General features: G+C 34.6%; 2 protein-coding genes across 4 annotated transcripts; one reads left to right on the top strand and one right to left on the bottom strand.

Annotated features, from left to right (window-relative positions):
• Positions 1 to 10,294: 10,294 nt before the first annotated feature.
• LOC136202025 (protein PGR) lies at positions 10,295 to 12,627 on the top strand. Its single transcript, XM_065992473.1, has 5 exons — positions 10,295 to 10,524; positions 10,622 to 10,735; positions 11,172 to 11,394; positions 12,042 to 12,290; positions 12,393 to 12,627. Exons 1-5 carry the CDS (start codon positions 10,391 to 10,393, stop codon positions 12,522 to 12,524), a joined length of 852 nt encoding a protein of 283 aa, XP_065848545.1. The 5' UTR covers positions 10,295 to 10,390; the 3' UTR covers positions 12,525 to 12,627.
• Positions 12,628 to 15,037: 2,410 nt separating this feature from the next.
• Positions 15,038 to 18,282, bottom strand: LOC136202441 (serine/threonine protein phosphatase 2A 57 kDa regulatory subunit B' kappa isoform-like). 3 transcript variants are annotated; one of them, XM_065993058.1, is made up of 4 exons: positions 18,067 to 18,282; positions 17,877 to 17,981; positions 16,173 to 17,361; positions 15,038 to 15,822 (listed from the first exon to the last, which is right to left on the bottom strand). In XM_065993058.1, coding segments are annotated over exons 2-4 (1,548 nt in total). In that variant the 5' UTR covers positions 17,879 to 17,981; positions 18,067 to 18,282; the 3' UTR covers positions 15,038 to 15,465. The 3 variants fall into 3 exon arrangements, with proteins under 3 accessions (XP_065849130.1, XP_065849129.1, XP_065849131.1); XM_065993057.1 differs by having other exon boundaries at positions 17,877 to 18,282; XM_065993059.1 differs by lacking the exon at positions 17,877 to 17,981 and having other exon boundaries at positions 18,067 to 18,281.
• Positions 18,283 to 26,630: the final 8,348 nt, after the last annotated feature.

Below are 26,630 nucleotides of genomic sequence, written 5' to 3'. Positions count from 1 at the left end.
CGATTTCCTATGACAACCGATGTTAAGCAGATGCAAGAGGATGATGATCATGTATTTGTTCTTGGATTTCTGGAGGGTCTTGGTCCTGAATTTAAAATAGCACGCAACCAGATATTGACCAGTGGGACACTTCCCTCCTCTGCTGACCTCTGTGGTCAACTTCTTCCTGTGTGTAAGGATATTGAAAAGACGTCTGATGTGATGTCTCAAGAGACAATGGCTCTGGTGAGCAATGCGACACATGGAGTTCAAAGTGGTCCTCAGAATTCCACTACTCACTGTATCTCTCAAAGTGGTCCTCATGTATGCCATCATTGCGGTAAAGAAGGACATATTAAGAAGAACTGTTGGAAGCTACATGGTCGGCCGCAGAAAAGTAACAATCGGAAGTTTGCTCACATTGCTGCTGGTGATGGTATCCTACCGTCCCCTCAATCTTCGTCTTCTACTCCTACTATCACTATCTATGTTGATGAATATGCTCGACTTCAGCAACTGTCTCTTAATCATAGTGCCTCCCAGTCCGCTACTACTGCTTTGGCTAATACAGGTAATCGGGCTGCTTGTCTCTCCACCTCATCCCGTAGTTGGGTTATTGATTCTGGTGCTACCGATCACATGACTGGTAACACAGGTATTCTTTCTTCTTTTGATTCTAATACCAATCTGCCATCTGTTACTTTAGCTAATGGAGCCACCGCTCCTGTAAATGGTCATGGAACTGCTCATCCTACCTCCAAAATCTCTTTATCCTCTGTTTTATGTTTTTCTCAATTTCCTTTTAATCCGTTATCTGTTAGTCAACTCACCAAAGCCCTTAATTGTTGTGTTGTTTTCTTCCCAAATTATTGCCTTTTTCAGGATCTTGGGACAAAACATAATATTGGTAGAGGGAAACTGGTGAATGGTTTGTATGTTCTTGACTCCACTGAAGCGGTGCCAAGACCAATTGCCTGTACAAGCTCCTCTCTGTTGCAGCTTCATTGTCAGTTTGGTCATCCATCTCTTCCAGTCTTGCAGAAAATGTGTCCGAGTCTTCCAAGGAACTCTATTTTGGAGTGTGAAGCATGTCAGTTTGCTAAGCACCATCGAGTCCCATATTCTCCTCGAATAAATAAACGTGTTGAGTCTGTCTTTGATTTAGTTCACACTGATGCGTGGGGTCCTTGTCCTATTGTTTCTAAACTTGGTTATCGTTATTTTGTGACTTTTGTGGATGATCTTTCTCGAGTTACATGGCTTTATCATTTGAAGCACCGTTCAGATTTATTTACTGTTTTTTGTGCTTTTCATGATGAGATTAAAACTCAATTTAATAAAAATATCTGTATTTTGTGAAGTGACAATGCCAAAGAATACTTATCCAGTACTTTTCAGTCATACCTTCTACAACATGGTATTATTCATCAAACGTCATGTGTTGTTACACCACAATAGAATGGTGTAGCTGAAAGGAAGAATCGCCATTTACTTGAAGTCACTCGGTCGATCATGTTCCAAATGCAAGTCCCGAAAGTGTTTTGGGCAGATGTTGTTTCCACTGCCTGTTACCTCATCAATCATATACCATCCGCTGTTCTTCAGGGTCAGATTCCATACTCTATCTTGTTTCCTTCTCAATCTTTATTTTCTCTTGCCCCTCGTATTTTTGGGTGTACTTGTTTTGTACACGATATTCGTCCTCAAGTCTCCAAACTTGACCCCAAATCTCTCAAGTATGTCTTTTTGGGATATTCTTGAAGTAAAAAAGGGTACCGTTGTTACTCTCCATCATTGGGGCGCTATCTTGTGTCGGCCGATGTCACGTTCTTTGAGAATACTTCTTTCTTCCGTCCATCTTCCCCTTCACCCTCTTTTCCTGGTGATACATCTGATGATGATTTTTTGATCTATACTGTAAGTGAACAGGTTGTCCCTCGTCCTCCTATTCGTCACGTTTATTCTAGGCGTGTGCAGCATGCGGTTACGGCACCTGCTCCAGGACCAGTCACTAATGATACCTCATCTGTTTCGGCTCTAGATCCTACACCTTCATCTGAACCCAATCTTGATCTCCCTATTGCTCTTCGGAAAGGTACAAGGTCTTGCATTTACCCTATCTCCTCCTTTGTTTCTTATGATGCCTTATCACCCTCTTCCAAGTGTTTTGTAGCTACCTTAGATTCCATTGCAGTTCCAAAATCCATTTCAGAGGCTATGGATCATCTTGATTGGCTAGAGGCAATGAAAGAAGAACTGAAGGCACTCGAACAAAATCACACTTGGGACATTATGGACTTACCAAAAGATCGAAAGAAAATTGGTGCTCGGTGGATTTGGACTGTTAAGATGAATCCTGATGGTATCGTTGCTCGAGTGAAGGCTCGCCTGGTTGCTAAAGGCTATGCTCAGACTTATGGTCTTGATTATTTTGATACTTTCTCTCCTGTTGCTAAACTCACTTCTGTGCGCCTGTTCATTTCTTTAGCTGCCACTTACAATTGGGAGCTTCATCAACTGGACATTAAAAATGCTATCTTGCACGGTGACCTGAATGAAGAGGTTTATATGGAGCAACCTCCTGGCTTTGTTGCTCAGGGGGAGTCTGGAAAGGTGTGCAGATTAAGAAAGTCTCTATATGGTTTGAAGCAATCTCCTCATGCATGGTTTGGTAAATTCAGTGTCGCAGTAATGGAATTCAGCTTACACAGAAGTGCATATGATCCCTCTGTTTTCTACTTCATTTCTAGCTCTGGATGCATTCTTCTGGTTATGTATGTTGATGATATCATAATTACAGGAAGTGTTGTTGATCGGATTAAGGAGTTGAAGAAGTTCCTTGATACTTGCTTCCAGACAAAGGATCTTGGTCCTTTGAAATACTTCTTGGGAATAGAGGTATCTCGCAGTAGGAAAGGAATTTGTTTAAATCATAGAAAATACTGTTTAGATATGTTGAAAGATGCAGGTCTAATTGGGGGAAAGACTTGTGATGCTCCGATGGTGCCCAATGTGAAGTTGAAGTCTGATGATGGTGACTTACTCAAAGAACCTAAGAAATACAGGAGAATTGTGGGCAAACTGAATTATCTCACAATTACTCATCCTGACATTTCATTTCCTGTTAATGTGGTAAGTCAATTCATGTCCTCACCTAGGACAATGCATTGGGATGCTGTTACTCACATCCTGAGGTATCTAAAGGGAGCTCCTAGACGAGGCTTGTTATATCAAAATCATGGACATCACATCGCAGAAGACTTCACCGATGCAGACTATGCTGGAGATTTGTCAGACAGATGCTCTACTACTAGGTACTGTGTATTTGTTGGGGGAAATCTAGTTTCATGGAAGAGTAAGAAGTAAAGTGTAGTTTCTAGATCCAGTGCAGAATCTGAATACCGAGCTATGGCACAGGCTACGTGTGAACTTGTGTGGTTACGTCGTCTACTTGGAAAAATTGGGTTTGACCAGATAAAACCAATGAAGTTATATTGTGATAATAAAGCAGCTATCTATATTGCAAAGAACTATGTGTTTAATGAAAGAACAAAGCATATAGAAGTTGATTGTCATTTTACTCGAGAGAAGTTGGAGGATGGTACAATCACAACTCCACATGTCAGAACCGGAAATCAATTAGCAGATGTGTTCACCAAGGCTTTACCAGGAACTCGAGTCAATTCTATTTGTAACAAGCTGGGCATGATAAATATCTATGCTCCAGCTTGAGGGGGAGTGTTACAATATTAATTAGATATAGTTAGTAGCTGGCATTTAAGTAAGTAGTTGGGTATTAATGGTTGTTTGTATATAGAGATCCTAGTGTGGTTACAAGAAGATAATAGAGATCCACTTGGGTTCGAATCATCATAGGCAGATGATCACAAATTCTATATTAAGCTGACATAAACCATAACCGAGATCTCAATTTCCTAATCCTATTTTTTTGAGATGGGAGATAAGTGGTATTTGAAACAAAACTAATTTTAGTTAAAAACTTTTTTTTATAGTAATCCACAACCAATTGTATCAGGCAATATGAGAAATTTATGCAAATACTAAACTCTAAACATGAATCATAATATTTGCCTTGTTCACTTTCATCTCCAATCCTAGACCAAATCAGGAAAAATTACATAATACAGACCTTCAACTCCAAATCGCAGAAGAAGCAACGGGATCTATAGATTCGTTTAGATTTAGTGATACCATGAAGATGAAGGACCAAACGTTGGGAGATGAAGAATGCACTAAATAGGGGAAATCCCTCTTTTGCCAGTGTGAAAATGTGATTGCCACCTTGAAAGCTAGGATTAGGTCGAGGGAATTTGAGGGGAAAAGAAAGAGAAATGGTGAACACTAAAATCCTCTTTGGATATGTTAAAGGGATAAAGTACTAAAATAGATCTAAAGTTTTTGGGGAAATATCTATTTAGCTTTCACGTCTAAAATAACATTAATTTAGGCCTCGCGAACGAAATGTGACACGTTATCCGTTAAGTTCTGCAAACTCAGCCACGTCACAATTTTAACATGCCACGTTAGATAAGGTACCAAAATAGGTCTAAGGTTCTTAGGTGAATATCAATGTAGGTTCCACGTATAAAACAACACCAATTTAAGCTTAATGTCTACAAAATAATACTAATTTGGACTTAATGTTTACAAAATATTACCAATTTACATATTCTTGTCCTACTTAAATTAATATATGTTATCTCCCTATTTAGTTCTATCTTCTTATCTATTCTAATACAACTTTTTTGGATGAATGATCAGTTGACAATTGATATTTTGTGTGCTAACGTGGTACATTTTGGATGACTTTAAAAATTGGATCAGTTTAAGTTAGCTTGTACAATCCGATTGTCACTATTATTACGAATTTTGTTAATGATATATATTAGGGAAAATATAAAAATAAACCATGTGGTTTGGGTAATTTTCAAACATAAACTATGTGGTTTAAAAGTTTACAAATTAGTACATTGTGGTTGATTCCGTTAGCAAAAGCAGTCCAAACTGACTAACGGTGTTAAAAAGAATCAAAGTCAAATGGTAAAGAACTATTTTTATTTTTATATTTAATTATTTTATAAATTAACTCATTTATTATCTAATTATTACAAACAAACCCCAAAATAAAAACAAATATCAAATTCAGCATCTCATTCTTCTCTCACATCTCTCTTTAGTTTATTTTCAATCTCTCTCAAAACACAACTACTCTTCCCCTCTATTTTCTCTCTCTAAGTATATCTTGTAGTAAGATCAACTTCCTTTCCCTATAGATTTCTAAGCTTTCATTCCTTTGCTACTTCCAGTATCCATCTTCTCCTTCATTTGACAATGCAATTTTATTGAACAATGAAGCTCATAATAATTGAATAAGGGAAATAAAAAGAGAGAAAAAGCAGAAGCAGACACTATTATTCTTTTCTTGAGATGAGTGAAAGTAGCGAATGCAAGAGTTTTTTTTATCTAAAGTTGGGAACTTTGTGTTATGAGTACAAGAAACTTAATCTGCAATAACTCATTAAAGAAAACTAATCCAATTTCTAAAATTCCATATCCAAATTTAATAAAATTGAAAACCCACTTTTTAATAGTTGAATTTTAGAAGCAAAGAAATAAGAACAGAAAAAAGAAGTAAAAAAGAAGAAGATTATTTTTGAATGTGCTTTCATGGCCTGAAGAGCTGTACGGGCTCTAGTGTTCATTTTTTTTTTCAATTGAGTTGCAGAAGAGAGAGCGGGGAAGTGAGTGTAAAGAAAGATGTGATAGAATGAGAAGACGATGAATTTGATATTTTATGTTTGTTTTGAGATTTGTTTGTGATAATTAGATAATAAAATGGTTAATTTATAAAGTAATTAAATATAAAAATAAAAATAACTCTTTATCATTTGACTTTTGACTTTTGACTTTTTTTAACACCCGTTAGTCAGTTTGGATTGTCTTTGCTAACAGAATAAACCACAAAGTACCAGTTTGCAAACTTTTAGACCACATAGTTTATGTTTGAAAATGGCTCAAACCACAAGATTTATTTTTGTACTTTTCTCTATAGACTATATATATTAATATCATTTTAACTACAATGTTTAAAATTTTGTGAGATATTTAATTGGTTTATAGTTTGCATTTATTACTTGAGTCATGGAATCATTGATGCAAAAACAGGTCACAAAATAAAATTAAATCTGAGTAAATTGATCATCTCATGTTAAAACAATGTTAACATAAAGTCTCAATGGACAATAATACGATATGATTAATTGTATGGGAATAGACCTAAAGATAGAACTAAATAGAGAGATAACATATATAAATTTAAGTATGACAAGAATATGATCCGATTAATTGTGGCGTTTATATTTTATAAACGTGAAGCCCAAATTGATATTATTTTGTAAATGTTAAATTTATATTGGTGTTGTTTCGTAGGTGGAGCCTAAATTGATACTTCCTAAAAAAACTTTAGATCTATTTTGATACCTTATCTAACGTGGCATATTAAAATTGTGACGTGGCGCGAAGTTGGCAGAATTTAACCGAATGATGTGTCATGTTCTGTCAGCAAGACCTAAATTAATGCTATTTTGCAACATTCAAATTATATTGGTACTATTTTAGACGTGAAGATGCGTACTCAAAAACATTAAACCATGATTCCATAAAATAAAAAGTAACAATTTATTCTCCGCAATCCAAAATCTTTGGAGGAGTTTCATTTCCAACCTATGCAAATATGAGATAAGATAAGATAAGATAAGAAAAGAAAAGAGAAAAAGAAATTATTTACTATTATTTTTTGGGATAATTATAAAACTAGCACCTTTTAAGGTGTTAGTTTTCTTTTCTAACTCCTTTTGAAAAACTAACCAAAACTAACATATTTCATTAAATAAATTCCAAGTTTGCCCTCATCTCTAACCTTATTATAACATTGTCTTTCCCCCCTCTCACTCTTTTTCTCGTGCTCTCTCTCTCTCTCTGAAGAACAAATCAATTCATAGAACGACTACGAACAACACTCAATCCAACCTACAGTTTATGCTTTAAGATTTTATACAATCATGTAAGTTTTTCATTTGTTTTTAGTTCCATTGAAAATATTTAAAGTTTCGTCCATTCATCGTTAAGATCTAGCATTTTGTTTCTCTAAAATCCAATGTATATTGTTTCTGTTGCTTTTTCATGTTATTCCTGGTCGTGCGAATCCCTAAAAATAATGACATTGTTGTAGGAAGATGCATTTTGGTTTGGAACATCACTTTGAGATTTTTCCCTGACAGTGTCGATATCTGTCGCTGATGAATATCGACAGATATGAAGTTACGATATTTGTCGATATTGAATTTGATATCGACATATATCGACCTCAGTTAAATGTTGTTTTCTATTCTAAATCATAAGATTCAAGCACCAAGAACAGTATTTTTTATATTATTATAAAAAAGTACATAAAACATTAAAAACGAACAAAACTCAATCAAAAAATGCATAAACATTAGAGACACAAACACAAAACACATACAAACAAAAGTATAAACATTAAAAACAAAAATACATAAACTAAACATTGAGATACTCATGACCCAAAAGGACGTCAGCGTAGTCCCTCTTGGACTTCTCCAACTGCCTTTTGAGGCGCTTAACCATCTTCTTCAGCCTCTTGTTTTCTTCCTCAACTGACTCCAGATGGTCAGTCAAGGATTCTGCAGCGAAAGACATGGTGTTCGCCATGCCTCTCATGAAGCGGATGATTTCGTCCGTGTCCCCGTCACGGAACGAACTGCTTGATGAAGATATAAGTGCTTCGAATTCAGGCAGAGGAGGTGGTGGAGGTGGCGCTTGAGTACCAGAAGTTGATCCTCTCTCCATTTTTGGCTCTAGAGTATTTAAGTTTACTAGAATAAATAACTATGAACAGACAAATCGTATATTTATAGAAGAAAGCACCGAAATGTTCATGGGGAATCTCAACAGCCAAGACTCATCTTTAATTGATAGAGTGATATTCGAAAAAGAGTGTCAGTCAAAGTGATCATTAACTGCATTTAGTGCTCATTAACTAATCATTCGAAAAAAAAACATCTCTTGATCTTCTGTCGATTTCTGATCAATATCGACAGATATCATGAGAGTGCATCGTAGCGATATTGGTCGATATATGATGATCGTTGTCGATATCTATGTATTATCGACAGATATCGACTTAGGATTTAGTCTTATGTATCGGTATGTGCTAACATAGGCTAAAATAAGAGAGATATCGACAATTAGGTCGTCGATATCTATGTTCTATCGACAATTAGGTTGTCTATATCTATGTTTTATCGGCAATTAGGGTGTGGAAATCTATGTTCCATAGACAATTAGGCTGTCTATATTTATGTATTATCGACAATTAGGTTGTCGATAGAACATAGATATCGACACATTTTGACCAAACTGACCGATTTCCTCACACCAGATAAACCCAGATAAACCCTAACACAAGAAGAAGTAAACGAAACGAAAGATTCCTTCTCAAACCCAACAAATGTACATACAATACAAGAACCTAGCAAATGTAAATACAATACAAGAGAGAATCGCAAATGTAAAGTCAAGTTATTTACCCTCTTTTTCGTCCTTCCTTCTGAATTCGATTCGTTGTCTGAGCTTCATGTTCTCGTCATGTCCACTCGAAGTTAGAGAGATTCGCTGGATGAAATGTATAGATTTGCGAAATGAATCGCTGGTAAGTTAAAGAGAGAGATAGCGGGATGTTAGGTTAGAGAGATGGAAGATCGAAGTGTTAGAGAGCGGAGTGTTAGAGACTAGGGCAAACTTGGAATTTATTTAATGAAATATTTTAGTTTTGGTTAGTTTTTTTAAAAGGAGTTAGAAAAGAAAACTAACACCTTAAAATGTGCTAGTTTTGTAATTGTCCCTTATTTTTTTCTCAATTGAGTTGCAGAGGAGAGAGTATGGAAGTGAGTGTAAAGAAAGATGTAAGAGAATGAGGAACGATGAATTTGATATTTTGTTTTTATTTTGAATTTTGTTTGTAATAATTAGATAATAAAATGGTTAACTTATAAAATATTAAATATAAAAATAAAATAACTATTTACTATACTTTTTAACACCGTTAGTCAGTTTGGACTATTTTTACTAACAGAATGAACTATAAGGTACTAGTTTGCAAACTTTTAGTCCACGTAATTTATGTTTAAAAATGACCCAAACCATAAAGTTTATTTTTGTAATTTTCCCTATATATTAATATCATTTTAACAATGTTTGAAATTTTACGAGATATTTAATTGGTTTCTAATTTGCATTTATTACTGGAGACATGGAATCATTGATAAAAAAAACAGGTCACAAAATAAAATTAGTCTGAAGGGGTGTTTGGTTGCTTCTTTTTAGGCTCCTTTTGCCTTTTCACTTCAAAAGATAGAGTTTTACGTGTTTGGTTAGTGACATCCTGTTTGCATTTTACAATTGAAAAACAACATTAGGTGTTTGGTTAGTGATCTCCTGTTTGCCTTTTACACCCGAAGAACAGTTTTTTACAAAAGCAGAGAATCTCTGCTTTTTGGAAAATCAGTTTTTTCCAACAGCAAACAGCAACAGCAAATCGTAACAGCAAACAGCAAACTGTAACAGTAAACAACAAACAGCAACAGCAAACAATAGGTAAAACAAACGGGCCCTGAGTAAATTAGTCATCTCATGTTAAAGCAATGTTAACTCAAAGTCTCAATGGACAAGAATACGATCTGGTTAATTGTATGAGAATAGATATGAAGACAAAACTAAATAGAGAGATAACATACATTAATTTAAGTATAACAAGAATATGATCCGATTTATGTTTCGTAAACGTGAAGCCCAAATTAATATTATTTTGTAAATGTTAAGCTTATATTGGTGTTGTTTCGTAGGTGGAGTCTAAATTGATACTTCCTAAAGAAAACCTTAGATGTATTTTGGTACCTTATCTAATGTGGCATATTAAAATTGTGACGTGGCATAAAGTTTGCAAAACTTAACCGGATAACGTATCATGTTCCGTTAGTAAAACCTAAATTAATACTATTTTACAACGTTAAAACTATATTGGTGCTATTTTAAACGCGAACATCGCTACTCAAAAATCTTAAACCATGATTCCATACAATAAAAAATAACATCTATTCTCCGCAATCCAAAATCTTTGGAGGAGTTTCATTTCCAACCTAACCTATGCAAATATGAGAAAAGAAAAGAAAAAAAGAAATTATTATTATTTTTAATTATTAGTTAATGAAGCGTAGTGTGGGAAGTCAAAACAAACAAATCAATCTTTAATCTTCTTCATTCAAATTCCAATCTCATCTGCATCTTCACCATCTTAACAATCTCCGAACAAATGGAACAGATCATAGTCGCTGTGGTTCTCTCTTTTTTCGTAGCTTTTAGAGCTTATAGGAGAAAATCTCTCGACTTCTCTGGCGCTGTTGCCGGCTTTCTTGTTATGACTACTCATTTCGCTGTCAGTTACAGGTCTCTTGCAAAATACTACTAATAATAACCCATAAAAATTTCCACCTATTTGTGAAGTTGAAGTGCCTTTAATTCCATTCATCTGCTTTGATTACAGATTTGGTGCTATACTGATTGCTTTCTTTCTTACTTCATCCAAACTTACAAAGATTGGGGAGGACAAGAAGAAACGCATTGACGCTGATTTTAAGGAGGGCGGCCAAAGAAATTGGTATTCTTCCTTCTTCTTTCCCTGTTGTGTTTCTATGCTTTATAATCACTTTGGGTTTTGTGACTTCGAGCTAAGAAATTTCTTCTTCCCCCTGCCTTTTGCTTATAAATCAATTAAAATGGGAAACAAGAATGTGCTATTAGCTTGCATTGTATAAATGGAAGATGACTTGCAGGTGTCAATCCCTAAACAAGGGATAAGTTTGTATTGAGCTGTTTTTTTTTTCTTCTTTTTGTTTTTTGAAAGAAAGTTTGTATTGAGCTCAAGTCGCTATTCTGGCAATTCGTACGACACAAATCAGCCATTGATGTGCCAATTACGACAAATTGAAATTAAATCTCATCTACATTTGCGCTAGGGATATGAAACTCTATTTCCCCGTTGTTTAATCCTAATTAATCCTTTTAACAGTTTACATCAATTTTGTTCTTATCAGGATACAAGTTCTATTTAACAGTGGAATAGCTACTGTCTTGGCTGTGGCTTATTCGAAACTGAGTGGATTAGAAGACAAATGCTTAGACACCAAAGAATCGGTTACTATCACATTTCTTATTGGTGGTATTATTGGTCATTATTCTTGCTGCAATGGAGACACTTGGTCTTCAGAGCTTGGAGTTCTTAGTGATGCACAACCTCGATTGATCACAACTTTTAAGGTTGATGTTCTTTTCCTTTCGCTATGATCAGTATCCTTTTATCTTTTCTGCATTCCAGAGGTCTCATTTTTCCATAATTGGTGACTTGACTCCTAGTTAATGCCTTGCCTTTGTCTATAAGGAGATTGATGTAATCATGTTAAAATCTACCCCATGATTCACATATTGAGTTACTTTTTTGACTTTAGTTGAATAATATTTTAGCAGAGCTTCTTCAGTCCGTAGAATTCTTAATTACCATCAAGTTTTGCATTCCTTATTCTTTCAAGGGTTGCCTAAAGTGTTACATGATCTTTTGGCCTTCCTTTGCTGGATGGATAAATTTGTAGGCTATTTGCTCTAAATCCAATGCTTCTCTGGTTTGTGGCTTGAAGCTAGTCTAGTAATGTTGAAGCTTTGAAGCCTCTGAATGCGACAGTTTTTAAGATTCGTTTATTTATAGTAAAATTATCTTCTCTCAATCTTGAAGTTTGTGCTATTTGGTTTCCAAACAGTTGTTGTGGTTGTTGTAACAATATTGGCTGTAAGCTAACAATTATGGTTGCGATACCTTATGTCCTCAATTGTTATGCAAATGGAAACTTTTTCTTTTTAGTCTTGGTAATTTGGATCCTGATATATTTCCTATGTGATAAATTGACTATCAGCCTGTTCGAAAGGGTACAAATGGCGGTGTGACACTAGCAGGATTTTTAGCTGCTGCTGCAGCAGGAAGTGTCATTGGAATTACATTTGTTCTCTTTGGATTTTTCACAACAAGATGTGAATACAATATAGCTCTGAAGCAGCTCTTGGCTATTCCCCTAGCTACCATGGCGGGATTATGCGGGAGTCTTATAGATTCTCTATTGGGAGCTACATTGCAATTCAGTGGGTTCTGCACGGTTCGCAATAAAGTAAGACTTTTTTTTAGTGTATGCGTATGTTGAAAGATATACCATTAGATATCATAAATGTGCGCAGTTATGGCTTATTTGGATGCATGATTGACTTTGCAGGTAGTAGGAAAACCGGGACCAACAGTAAAAAGAATTTGTGGGCTTAGCATTCTTGACAACAATGGTGTGAATCTTGTTTCAGTACTATTGACTTCATTGCTGACTTCCATTTTCTGTGTGTATATTTTCTAAACTGATTTTGTATTGCAATTGAGATACGATGTCTAAAAATTGCATGTTGTTTGTAACCGAATAAGGAATCGGAGCATTCAAATGATAGCCATTTCTAGAATAATTTTGATCTTCTAAATTTTGTGGCTTAACACATAAAATTGTCCCTGTACATATGCAGATGCAGAAATGCCCAATGGCCTATTATACTAATCTTTGAATATGAGCTAGGAATTTTCGTATATGTCAATGGGTGTTTTGCAGCATATGGCCAGGAAATGTGTGATGCGGCCTAACAGATGAAAAATAAACACAATCCTATGGATTAGGCAATGTTTCTGGTGTTCCTGTTTAGTAGAAATTGTAAGTATGCCATCTTTCTCCTTGTTTGAATATTATGCTTACGGTTAAGGGTCATTTCTTCAGAAAAAGGAAGGGATCTTAAATTTGTAGTTGAGGCAGGTTAAACAGCAGTAATGATTAGAATGGAACCTTCAAATATATGACAATCTTGGATTATTGTACAGCATTTGAGGGTCTTGGATTAAAATAAAGGAAAGTGAAAGAAAAATTGCCAAAGGATGCTGAAATTGATAAGCAGCTTGTTAGAAAGAATGAAAAGTTGATTGAAATCGTTGTACAAACAATAGAATAGTGATATTTTATGGAAAATTCCCGTAACCTAGAAAATGGAACTGGAAAAATCTTCAAAGAAATGTATAGGAAGGATGTGCATCTCAACATACGAATTCTCTTGATAAAGTGGTAGATCCGTTTTCCTGTATTCTGTAATTGGCAGTAACTAGAATCTTGGAAATTAGAAGACAACAAATATGAGGAGACAAGCAACAACTGAATGCTGAACAAAAAAGAAGACTAAATGACACAGAGGAGAGCCTTACATATGGAGAGGCTTAACACAACAGGTTTTGATTATTCCACTGGCATTCTAAAAGTTAGTCTTTTGAATTTGTTTGCGATCATTTATTGGCTTTCTAAGTTTGCTTAAGATGACTTATTGTCCATCTTAGCTTGTTCAAATCTCTTGTTATGTTGTAATGTGTGAGAGGCTAATATGATATTTTAAGCAAGTTTATGAAATTAATGAACAACAACAAAGTTTTAGTGCCGAAATGATTCGGGGTCAGCTAACGTGAATTCATGTCCTTAAGATGTGACCAAGAATTTACGCTGGCTGCCGCAACCCTCCTCTTTTATACGAGTTTGGGACCGAATACTAATTGGATAATCAGTATAGTAATTCCTTTTACCCATCAAACAGCTAGGTTCTTCTGTTTTATAGGACTCTTCCAGGAACCCAACTCTTGAAGATTTGATACCTTGCCCTTATAACAAGTCATTTCTTCCATCATGGTTGATAAGTTACAGTTAATTTCAATTCTTGCGATAAGTTATAATTTTGATTATAAAATGATGTTAAATCTTAGAGGAATTTTTGCGCTCCATTCATGATTATTATTATTATATTATCTCAATTATTGTTGTTATATTTCTTGAGGATTGTGAATGATTCAGTACTTTGTGGGGTTTGGTAAGACAAATAATTAATGTTGAGGACCAGAATGCTGTCCCAAATGCAGTGCTGCATTCAATTAACATCTTGCTTGCTTCTTGAAGGATTCCGGAAGAAAACCTATCTTCTCCATTTCTCTGTTTTGTTTTTTTTGTAGTATTCAATTTCTTAGACATGATTATTTTACTTTAATCAAAATTAAAAGAATTAAAACAGAATAATTATGCCAGCGTGTCAAGAATTGATGAAAAATCAAAGTTAAAAGGATTAAAATAGAAATTGATGAAAAACAAATAAAAGGACAATAAAATGAAAAAATCTAAATTTTACCTCTAACAAATATGTCTAAATTTTATGTGATTTAACTTGTAACATTATAATTTCAAGATCAAAACCTTTGATTTTATTCTTTTTACACCTTAAACTTGTATATTAATTTTACACATTGAACCTGAAATATTTATAAATCTACACTTTGCGTTTTTCTTCTATTAAGATTTCTATCAAAACCTCAACTTCGTAAACTCTCAACGTGTAAAGATAATGATAAAAAATAATAAGAGATTAACAGCTCAACATATAAAAGGGATGAACTTCAAAATTCCCCAGCAATTTTGCCTATGAAATTGTAAAATTTATTTACTCTTTCGATTTTTAAGCAATATCAATTTTATCCTTATCTAATACAAAATTTGAACATATTGATTTACCGTTATTATTTAACTATTATGTCAAATCGCCTAAAATATTTAACATACTATTAATAGAGTTATAAGCAACCTATCAAAATACACAAAACGACTTCAATTTATTGACAAATAACGATCAAACCAGTTTGTTCAAATTTTCACATAAGTACGAGTATAACTGATCTCACTTAAAAATGTTAGGGATATACAACAGGAGCAAATATGCACTTCCCCAAAAACAGAGAAGCAAAATATATAATAAAGCCACATACATAACAAGAGAACATGAAGAGAAGAAATAGAAGCAAGGATTGAGTAAGATGATATTTGATTCAAGCAATTTGAACAAGTTTTTCCAACTCCAGAGCCGAGCCAATACAGAAGTGGGAATAAAAGAAATGGAATCAGCTATACAAGTTTTGGTGTGACAGAAGAACAAACAGCTTGAATGAATATCCCTTTCCCTTGCCCTGATTGTACTAGGATAGGATAGCAGATCTCCATTTTCAAAGCAAGGAGACAAATTACAACTCTTAAATGAATAAAAATATGAGCAAAAAAACAAAAAACAAAAACAAACAGCTCCTGGTCTTGGGTGATATACGCATAATGAGGGAGGGAGGCTCTTCTCTTCCATGGAGTCATAAACATTCCCCAATCCGCCAAACAAAACTTCACGGCAGTCGCATCATTACTACTTTAACACAATTATAATACAAATGGTGTTTGCTTGTGCTATTTAGCAGGCAACAGAACACGTGGCTATTGGAGCCAAAATGTTATCAGCAACAGCAACAGGTTGGAAACTAGCAGCCTTTTCAAGGCGTTCCCAGGTCATTCTCCGCTTCTCAGCCTTTATACCTAGCATTGAATCTTCCTCTTCAAACTTACGTTGGCATGTTACTACTAACTCTTCATCCATTTCTGAGAACATTTTCCTGATGTTCTGCGTGAGGTTCAGCACTGCCTGGTTCCAGTGATTCTGAGTGTTCCTCTCAAGAGCTGAGAACACAAGGGGCACAACCGCTTGCCTGTTATGTGCAATAAGATTTAAAATCCTTTCGTTGTTCCACAACAAATGAGCTCGTTCGGCTACCTGAGAAAGGGTATTTATTTTATGAAGTCGTGTAATAACTTTTATGCTACAAACAACATGATTTGATTTGGATCACATAGATATCACTAACAACTTGATATTTATGAAGGCACATTTGTGTTTTATAAGCTTCTTTAGCTTTACGAATGGAATTATGCAATGAAAGTAGAAAGCAAAACAACTCTAATGCTCTAAACATAAATAGCACAAATCCAAATTTTATCAAAGCCGCGCATGGCATGAAAATGTTGATAAATGAAATTAACTTGTATGGAATAGCGAACAAGTTTTAAGGCTGCCATGTGACATATTCTTATGATATGAATGTTATCAGGAAAAGTGGTATTTACCTGGTAATGGGAGCTATTGAGGCAATATCCTATACGTCGAAATAGTGGAATCATGACTTTTTGAAACTCATCCATGGTTGTCATTTCCAGAATCTCTTCTAACTCGCTTATAAACATCAACTCTTTCTGGCTATTTGTCACAGGCCAGTACTTCAAGAGCCCCTTAATCACAGTACTAGCCAACTTCGGATCCTTATCTACAAACTGTACAACACAATATGTTAACTGTTGATGATAGATACCCACCGATTTTGGCTTATGCAGCGGAATCAAAGCCCTCCATAGGAACATCTTGTGTTCCTCTTTCAATGGCAACGCAAACCCACTAATAACACTTCCAAAAATCTCCAACAGCTCAGCAATTCCATTATGACGTTCAGTTTCAAAAACAAAGTTATAGATGATATTGCTAACAGCTTTCCTGATAAAAGGCCGGTGCACCATGAACTTCCCATAAACTCTGTGAAGGATAGTTTTTAAACAGTCTCTTTCTCGTGGATCCTCGGAATCGAAGAGGTCAAGTAATCTCGTGATGAAAGAATGATCTACAAATTTCTTTGCTGCCTTTGCATCAACAGAACTGATAAACCTGAGTAATAGATCATATACACATTGCAAATGTGACCAATCGGGATCAAACATTGGTTCTTCATCCTCTGTTTCTCCTCCCGTGTTAGAACGATATTTTGGTGGGAAGACCCTGAAGAGGTTGTTTGCACACATTTTACACATTGCAGCCATTGATTGTTCAGTAAATTTTGCAGATCCAGAAGAGACGAAATCGACAAGCTCGATCAAAGTTTGACGTTTGATATCTTGCTGAGCAGCAATTTTATCTGGATCACTGGAACTGGAAACCTCACAGCAAAAGTTCAATTTACTGACAAAAAGACTTGGCTTCTGCAGATTTGAAACATCTTTGAAAGATAGGTGGGGTTCTACAGCCTCCACTCCAGCCATGATGCTAGAAGGAAAGACTGCTGAGGATACCCTCTTAACAACATTCAATCGACTCGAAAAAGAAGTCCCACCATTTGTGCACGGGACTCCACTGCCCCAGTTGGTAGAATTGTTTCCAGAATCAAGCCCCGCAGAATCCAATGATTCAGATTTCGAGGACTTCCTAGGGATTTTACTTAGAATTTGCTTGAGCATGGCGGCAATGCTACAATTTTCAACAGATACAGACCTATATCATATTGCAGGAACCAAGTCAACACAGTTATAGAAAAGGGAAATAACCTTTGATTCTAAATCAGCAATGTAACAGACAAAAAAAAAAAAAAACAGTAAATGATTATATAACTTGCAGAAGGCTACGAATTTTATGATATTCTTCTTATCAGGCTCATATGAAATTGCTACTTCAAGAATATGGCATTTTGGTAACCACTGAAATTGAATGGGACAAGTTGAAAAAAGACGAAGTAATGGAATCAATCACCCTGAGTTGAACTACAAAACGAGGCCGAGGACAATTATGAGAACCTCAACTACAGAGCTGCTTTGGCAATTGGCAAGAATATCAAAACAAACTGTTGTTGAAATCTTTCAACAATCACAAGAATGTGTAATCTCATCTCACTAAAAACCCAGTAAACAGAAATCCCAGATCAAGCAGAGACATAATAAAATTGGTACTGATACTGATTTATTAGATCTGATACTAAGATAGTGAATAAACAAAGATCTGCACAAACTTACATGCACAAGACAAAGCCCAGATCTTGATTACAAAAAAACTACCGACAAGCTTCACAGGAGTAAATTGCACATCGCAAACAACTTTCTTGCCAGTCCATAATGTAACTTAAACCCACAAAAATCGGAAGTTAAAAACATTCACACAGAGACAAAACAAAACAAAACAAAACAAAGAGATGGGTGAAAGAACCTGAGTGAGTGAATAAGCTTAAGAAGAGATTAGAGTAGAAAAGGAGAGTGGTTTTAGTAAATGGGTAGGAAATATTTGAGAATGAATTGATGGGCGTTGTTGATAGATCTCCATGAAAGATGAGAAAAAGAGGGAAAATCCTCGATTGAAGAGAATAAGAGGTGTGGCATTTTCTGAGAATTGCAGGCAGGTACCAGTCACCACTACCACCAAATGTTTTTATTTATTTATTTTTTTTTTTATGTTTTAACAAATGGAATGAATTTTATTCATTATTATTATTATTTGGCTCCCTTTATGTATTGTATTAAGCATATATTAACCCACAAATAAATACTACTATTTTGACAATTCACAATACTAAGGGGTAATTAATTTATTAGTTTATGTATTTTGATAAAACACATTGTTTAGTCCTTGTATTTTCAAAAATATACGGTGAAATTTCTAACATTTTTCTCGATGAACTGTTTAGTCTTTAACGTTTTTCTCGGTGAATTGTTTAGTCTCTGTCGTTAGAGTCAAAATCTATTTAAAATAAAAATGCAATACATTAACTACCATTTACCACAAAATCAAATATATAAGACCATTTGAAAAATAAGTATTTCACTCATTCTTAGCCAATGCTGAGTCGATAACCTATGTATTAAAGTAAATTCTTTGGATTTGAACTAGCCCAATGAACGAAGTTGAAGCAACTTCTTATTCCCTATTCCCACGCGTGCACGGGTGGTTGATAAACGCGTATTATTGGGATGGGGCAGCAGGCAATGGATACCGTTCTCCCACCCGAGCCTGCAGTTGGTAGGCTAAATCCCCCTGTCCAAGTGATTGAGTTGAAGCTTTGGGCATAGAGCAGAGCGAGCCCGGGGAGGCTTTCTCAGTTCATTCGCTTGTTCTAACTATATAAATATATACGGCCAGGCAGAAATGCATTAAAGAGAGAGATTCCTCTTCTAGCTATGTCTCTCGTTGGTACCGATTCTAAGTCATTCTCAAAGAGTAAAAGTCCTTCTCCAAGCGGTTTCTATGCGATCACAGCTGCTCCTTTACTTGACTAGCTCACAGCTTCCTCTGCCCTGACTCGAACGGATTGAGATGAAACAGCTTCTTCTGTAGAATTCTATATTTATATTAATTCTTAATTCGAATTTATTTAATTCTATATTTTTAGGATTTCTTTTTAGGAATTTAGCAAAGGGATTAATAAAAATGGGATTCAAGATGCAAGTACAAAAAAAAGAACCCCTAAGGGGCGATTATCTTTATTGTTTCTCATCTCTTCGTTCTTCTTTTCCTTTATTTTCCTTTCCTTTAGACTCTAAAGCATCTGAAATCAACTTTGAGTGTTCTTCTTCTTAATCGTTTAGATTCGTAAACATTGGGTCTGTGTTCTTTTTCTTGTTCTCCATACAAATAGTTTCTTCTTCTAAATTGGATTTCCTCTTCTGAAATTAGAAGGTAAATTTTGAATTCAAATTTTAAATTATTGATTGTCTTCCTCTTGTTTGACTATATCATTCTTTAACTATCCTCAATTATTCCATCTTGTTTCCCTACATTCTGATCTCCTCTTGTTCATTTTGAAGTTTTAAAATTTACAAATCATTCAAATTAGGGTTTATCTGATATTGGATTTGATGCAAGCGTGAAAAGTGAAAATCAAAATGTCTATTGGAGTGGGGCTCGGCCTTCGAATCGTACGTGAGACGAGTTTCTGCCTCATACAGCTCGGGCCGAAGACCGAGGGAAGTTTAGGAGAGATGGGGAGACCCAACAGCTGTCGATCGGGGCAGGGATAAGCTTGTGAAGATAAAAGCACAATGGATGTCATGAAGTTTGCTAACAAGGATTGTGCATGTGAGAAAAGATGTGAAGTCAAAATATCAGAGAAATTGACTAACAAAATCTTCATGATAGTCTAACGATAGGGACTAAACAGTTCACCGAAAAAATGTTAGGAACCTTACCGTGTATTTTTTTTAAACATAGGAATTAAACATTACGTTTTGTCAAAATATAGGAACTAATAAATTAATTACCCTACTAATAATCATTGCCTCGACTGGGAGATGTGTTTTCTTTAGCTTTATTTGGATCTCTTATTATTGTATTTTTTTTAATATTTTCTTTCTCTAATATATGACAACTAAATCTTTATTTTTTTTGTTGGATTCTAATTCTCAACTTCAACTTTCAATTTTTGGATAATAGATACTTTCATGCTCTCTTTTCACTTATCAGGATGAAATGGGATAAAACTTTTAGTTTCAGTTGTTAAGAAACCGAACAATTGTAGTCCGATTTCATCTTAAAATTTGTTACACTATATGATGTGAGTGAAGATGAACATAATCGTGCTATAAAAAGTCATATGCTAAGCAAAAGTCTGTGCTTTCTTTTATTGTTTATAAAACTCATTGTGTATTATTGTTTTATTATTCAAGTCTGTGTCGTTTCTGATGGTGTAGTTCCTTTTTAAGCCGAAGAGATTGGAATTGGAACAAAGACTAAATATTCACGATGAAAAGATAAGATGGGGATCTTGTGCCCTTTTCATATTAGGACTGCCACATGTTTATCTTTCTATTTTATTTTAAGAGATTATTCCCAAAGTACAATGATATTTTAGTCTTTTTGAATTGCACATTTAGGGCAAGTCTGTTTTTCCTTTTCATGGCTATTTAAGGGAATGTTATCTTCCCTTTCAAATAATCTTTTTTTTCATTCTATTTCTGGAATACTGTGGCGGCTAGTTTAATTAAGCTTTCAATACAATTTCTCGTTTATCTTTCCATGGAATCAGTGAAGGATTTGTTCATTCTTACATTTCTCACGAGAGTGAGTGAATATCTGTCTTGCATGGCTTAGGGCGGAGTAAGCAGAGTTGTGGGTAATGATTTCTAAAACTTTGGGCATTTACTTTTTAATGTATTCTATAATTTGTGCTTAACTTAAGCTTTGTGCCCACATTGCTAATATGCTTATTTATTTTGCTTTGAGAAAATGAGGTTTACAGGTGAATGGTTATAGAAGGGTTTAATGAATCAGAATAGAGATATTTGATTTGTTAAGATTAGGTATAATGTCTGGCACGAAAGTGTGACTATTGTAATTCACATGTTTAACTCAGATTTGATTGTTAAATGCATACAAATATGGTTTATGTGTTAGATCTGCAATCTTATTTGCATACAGATGTGAAATGAGAACTTATCTTGAAATGTACAATTGTTTACCCAAGTTTCTGAATAGTTATTTAAATGCTTTTGCCAATCTGTAACCTTTTTCCATGCGTTTTATCATTAATTACACAATCTTGTGTTGTGTGATCCATTTGCCGAGATATTAGTCATTATTAATTTAGCTTTTCAATATTGTGTCATATTTTTTACATTTTAAAACAAAAAAAAAACTGTTGCCATACTCTTTTAATACATCAATGTGCAATCTAGATTGTTAGATCTTACGATAGTTGGTATTTACCATTTCTTTACTATTGATGATCTAGTACACTTGTTAGTGTGTGAGTTCCTAAAACCATTTATTATTTTAAAACAAGGCTGACTGGACCGTCTAGGACCCGCTGTGAGCGCATGATACTTTTCGAGAGCAGGCGCGACATCACTCACATGATTCGTTCCTAGAAAAAGAAGTGTTATTCTATCACGAGCGTGACTCGTGCGTTTCAGTGATGCTATGGTAAAATTTGACATTGAACAACTTATAGTTGAATTGTACAGAGTCACCATCCGATCCATTAGACCGAAAAATTCAGTATAGTAGATAGAGCGCTCGACTACCACACCCTTCAAAGATAGGTTCGGGACACTCACTTACTCATCTATAATGTTAAATTAATTTAAATTTTTATACTTGATTTACTTCGAATGATACTATAATTGATTAATTAATGTGAATGTGAGTATAATGGAAAACGGTAAATAAATGAATTAGTTATATATTTACACTAAATAACATAAATGAAGGATATAAAATACCAAACTGGGATATACAACATGGCAACAATCCTAGATATATATACATGTCTATTAAACCTACAAAACAAATAACAGTTATGGTTCTGAGACTTCAGGCATGTCTTCGATGCTTTTGGGATGTCAGACTCGATATATACAAAACTTAAATAAGGACTCAAGAAAGACAGAGTGGGGGTGCTACGGGAAATGTCATGAAACGTGACTAATTCCAATTCCATAACTGATTGACCGTTTGAAATATCTTCGAGATGTCATAATAAATGTCAATCAATTTATTTCAAATATTAGATATTCGAAATAGCTAATTGATATTTACTATGAGAAACTGGTGGCGTTGCCGGGGACTTTTTCGATTATAATCTATGAAAATTGAATAGGTTGAAATAATTGTTTAGATTTGTATATAAAAAAATATTCCGTTAATTTTTTTTCTTTTTTTTCTTTTGTTGTTTTCTTTTTATGCTTATTTCTTTCTTTTTTTTCTAATGGCAGGACCCTATAAGCAAAACACTCTCCAACGCTAAATATATTTCTAGGACATTCATTTGGATTTCAAAGCTTAGCATCGGACATTCGGGGTTGGATTGACAGCCACCCCTGAGGGGTTTTTTTCTATCACATTTCTTTTCTGCACTTTATGTTTTGCTTTTATGGATTTTTCTTTGAAGTAAATACATGTGTAAATGTGGGGAGAAGATAATAGGATAGAATGGATTTTGATTTTTGCCATTAATTTCTTATGTTTTTGTTTTAATTTTAGGATTTTGTTCTTTATGTTTTTGTTTGTTTTTTATTTTTCTAGGAATAAAAAGAATCCTAGGCAGTTGAATTTGATATATTTAGCTATCCCAACAATACAGTTGACAATGCGCTTAAAAATTTGCACATTCTAAATGAAATTGATGCATGCGAAATTTTTTGAACAACGTTTGAGTCTCCAAAGAGTATTGTTTGCCTAAAATTGACATGGAACGGAACGTTAGTTGAGGCTAAGATTGATACAAATAACCCTTAAATTATGAGTTAGAGCAAGAAAGATCAATATTTTTAGACTCATATTTAGGAACAATTGATCTCTTAGGTGTGGGATTACATTTATTGTCATTGTGCTCATAGGAATTGCATCCAATACTGGTTGAATGTTGTGTTTTTATTAAACTTGAAATGATTAGGCAACCTAGGTATAACCCTTTGTGATTTAGCCTATTCTTTGTTTAGCTAAAATCCCTTAACAATTCCACTAGATAAGCCCCTTTGAGCCTTTTACCCCTTTCTTTGATCAACCCTGTTACAAACCTTAGCCTTCTTAAATACCCTTTCTCACCCAAGTTAATTGACTCAATTTAGTTTTGATAAATCCTTAGACACACCTATCCTTCAAATTCCCGCTAGCAATCATTAAAAGGTTGTAATTTTAATAGAAAAAGCAACATGTGCCCAATTGAATTTCACTCTTTTTCCCCTCTATTCTAAAAAAATAATAAAAATAAATAAATAAATAAATAGAGGAAAAGGCTAAAAGACGTGTTTATGTTTTAGTTGCTTCCCGAATTCATAAAAAACAACCTTGAGCTTACATCTTCTTATACATAGCGGAAAACGTGTCCCTTTTGGATTCTAACTTGCTTGAGGACAAGCAAGATTTAAGTGTGGGGAGGTGGTCGATAGCTCCCTAAGCGAAAAATGTGTCCTTTTTGCAAAAATCTTAACTATTTGAGTCATTAACTTTTTGTCTATAAATTCCCTTTTTCCTACCCCAACCTTTAGCCCATGTTACAACCCTTTAAAGACCTATGATTTTGTTTAATTTTAATGCATTAATTTTGACCGGATGGATGATGCAATCCCAACGTGACCACTTTGTACAATTAAATGTAGAGAGCTTACAAATAAAAAAAAATTCACCCAAACACTTGATGCTCGTAAAGTATATAGCATTTAATAGGACAAGTGTATCCTATCGCAACAAGTAATATTGTGCTAAGCACGAGATCGAACCACAAAGACTATTTGTTATAATTAGTAAATCTACCTAGAGTGATCTAATTGTTTATAGGGTTGAATAATATGTTGGGTTTTGTCTAATTAACTAATTAAATGAAATAACAAGATAAACAATAAAGCGAACAATTAACAGGGTCAAAGGTGGACAATCTAGGCTGAGGAATCATTTGATTAAATCCTATGTATGAGTTTAGGGAGTTCAGATTTATGTTTTACCAGTGATTGACGGTAATTGCCCTAATAAGAAAGACAAATGTGATCAAGATCCATCTAACCTATTCATATACATTCGGGTGACGGCTTGATTAGGCATATACCCTAGGTCATGCAAAGCATTAGGTTCGTTGGCAATTAAGGCTAAAGTCGTAGCCCAACCACAAAGCCGCACTCCTAGTGGTCTCTAGTGAGGTCAGGTTTATACAGGTTCAGCATAGACAATTCCATGGTCAGGTTCTTATCTATCTATAATCCTATCTTTGTCGGTTTATAGGCATTAGGCACATTATATACATAAAGCAGGCTAGTTGATCGTCATCGAGTCTCATTCTAGCAAAAATCCTATTCCTGACAATTTCTAGGCATTAAGCATGCATAAACTGATCAATCAAAAGGCCCTAGATCCCTAATCATACATATTCATGAAATCAATTTCATCCCCATCCCAGATTGGATGGGGATCAGTTCATAGACAAACCAATCATAGCAATAGGAATAATGGAAAACATCTTCAATTTATTATAAAGGTAAAAGATAAAAGGGCAAGAGAGAAATCTAGAACCCGTTTGTCTGATCCGATTACACAATAGAAGAGAGCTTCTCCCATTAATTGTTCTTCAAAAGGAAATTAAAACTGCAAATAAACCTAATCTAGAAAGCTGGAAAAGCTAAACTAAAATCTACATTATGACGGCTCTTAATGAATCCGTCCGGAAGAACTGAGAGTAGCTCCCTATTTATAGAGATAGGGCGAAACCATAGGTCTCCCGGGGTACAATAGTCATTTCCTATACTTAAAAGGGCTTTTTAGACTTTAGGATTCGAGATTCCAGCAAGGGAGAGGCGTTTTTGCGCCTCTCCCGCCTCGTCTCGTCGAGACAAGCATTGTCTCATCGAGGCACTTATGTGTCTCGTCGAGACATGTGCCAAAAATGGGACAGAACTCCGGTTTTTGTCCGTTTTGGTCCCTAGACTTCCGAAATATGCTCTAATGGTCCCTGATGAATCCCAAAAGTGCTCCGACGGTCCCTGAATTGTCCGAAAATGCTCCAAGAGGCATGGGTATGGTTCGGAAATGCTCAAATAGTCCTGAAAACCCTGAAAATACAGAAAATGCCATAAATAAAGGAAAATACATAATTTAACTAAAAACTATCAAATTAACATCTAAATTAACTAAAGACTAAACTAAAACAATCTAAATTAATCCTAAAAACACTATATAATTGGGAGCTATGAGAAACCGATCCCTAATTTCACGATCGAATGATTATTAATGGTTGGCAATTTACCGATTATTAGAAATGTCGTCGAAATCTTATAATAAATGTCAATCAACTCATTTTGAGTATAAAATACTTGAAATGTTACGAGAAGTTGATCCCTAACATCAAATAATCAATTTATCGTTAACCCAATTAACGAATAACGATTCGAATGACGAAACTGATTGTTTATTTTCTTTACCTTTTATTCATTTGGGTAAAACATAGCTTCCTTTTACCTTGGGAAAACATTTTTCTTACAATTTTATGTTTTGAAAGTCTTGTGCTTTTTACGATGCATTTTCATATCCTTCATTAGTCATATGAATCTGAGAACGCTTCTAGCTTGTATGGGAATACACATGTTGATCTCAGATTCGAATAATTATTTAATAAACGAGACGATTGGGAAAAGAATAAGAGCCAATGGATGAAAAGTTGAAATTCTAAGGCGATGGCCAATCGCCTATAGCGCACATGCGATCATTCATCGTCTTAGAAATGAGATTTGTCCGCTTTTTAAAGCTCCTTACCTATATACGCCCTTGTTTCAGCATTACCTCAAGTCAGAAACATGCATATGGTTCCCTTTATACATTTGTGTTACTTCTTCCAACACGAATTATGTTTTTAATGCGTTAAACGAGCTTGGAAGCGACCTTTGAAAACACGATAACCTTAAAGAAAGCTATTTGTCCCAACTTTTAACCCAAAATGCCATTGGTGACCACATTCGAACCCTTATTAACTGTTGGCCCAATGTGACTATATAAATGCTAGAGGGGCGTGAATAATATTTATTACCCTTTTAAAAATTATATCTTTTACTTATTAAAATTATGCTCAATAATATTAATTTGCTCTTTTGAAATATTTGCGGAATTAAATGGATGTGCAAATTAATTACTTTTTAGTAAAAGATATTAAGTATTGCTTTTGAAGAACCTTTTAAGCAAATATAATTTAAATAATCATGATGTAATATTTGCATAAACAATATAAAGACAATAATTAAAAGAGTAAGGGTAGATAAGTTAAACCATGCGATTTATACAGGTTCGACAACTACGGCCTA

Source organism: Euphorbia lathyris, chromosome 8 (genome assembly GCF_963576675.1).
Source record: "Euphorbia lathyris chromosome 8, ddEupLath1.1, whole genome shotgun sequence".
In the NCBI taxonomy this organism is placed as follows: Eukaryota; Viridiplantae; Streptophyta; class Magnoliopsida; order Malpighiales; family Euphorbiaceae; genus Euphorbia; species Euphorbia lathyris.
Note: the sequence above shows the minus strand (reverse complement) of the source record. Positions and strands in the feature narration are given on the sequence as shown.

Bases quoted from the DNA above. Each gene is read 5' to 3' on its own strand.
- LOC136202025 (XM_065992473.1), top strand. From the start codon at position 10,391: ATGGAACAGATCATAGTCGCTGTGGTTCTCTCTTTTTTCGTAGCTTTT. The intron at 10,525-10,621 runs GTCTCTTGCAAA...CTTTGATTACAG, and splicing joins CATTTCGCTGTCAGTTACAG to ATTTGGTGCTATACTGATTG. The intron at 12,291-12,392 runs GTAAGACTTTTT...TTGACTTTGCAG, and splicing joins TCTGCACGGTTCGCAATAAA to GTAGTAGGAAAACCGGGACC.
- LOC136202441 (XM_065993057.1), bottom strand. The intron at 15,823-16,172 runs GTAAATACCACT...ACCCTTTCTCAG, and splicing joins TCAATAGCTCCCATTACCAG to GTAGCCGAACGAGCTCATTT.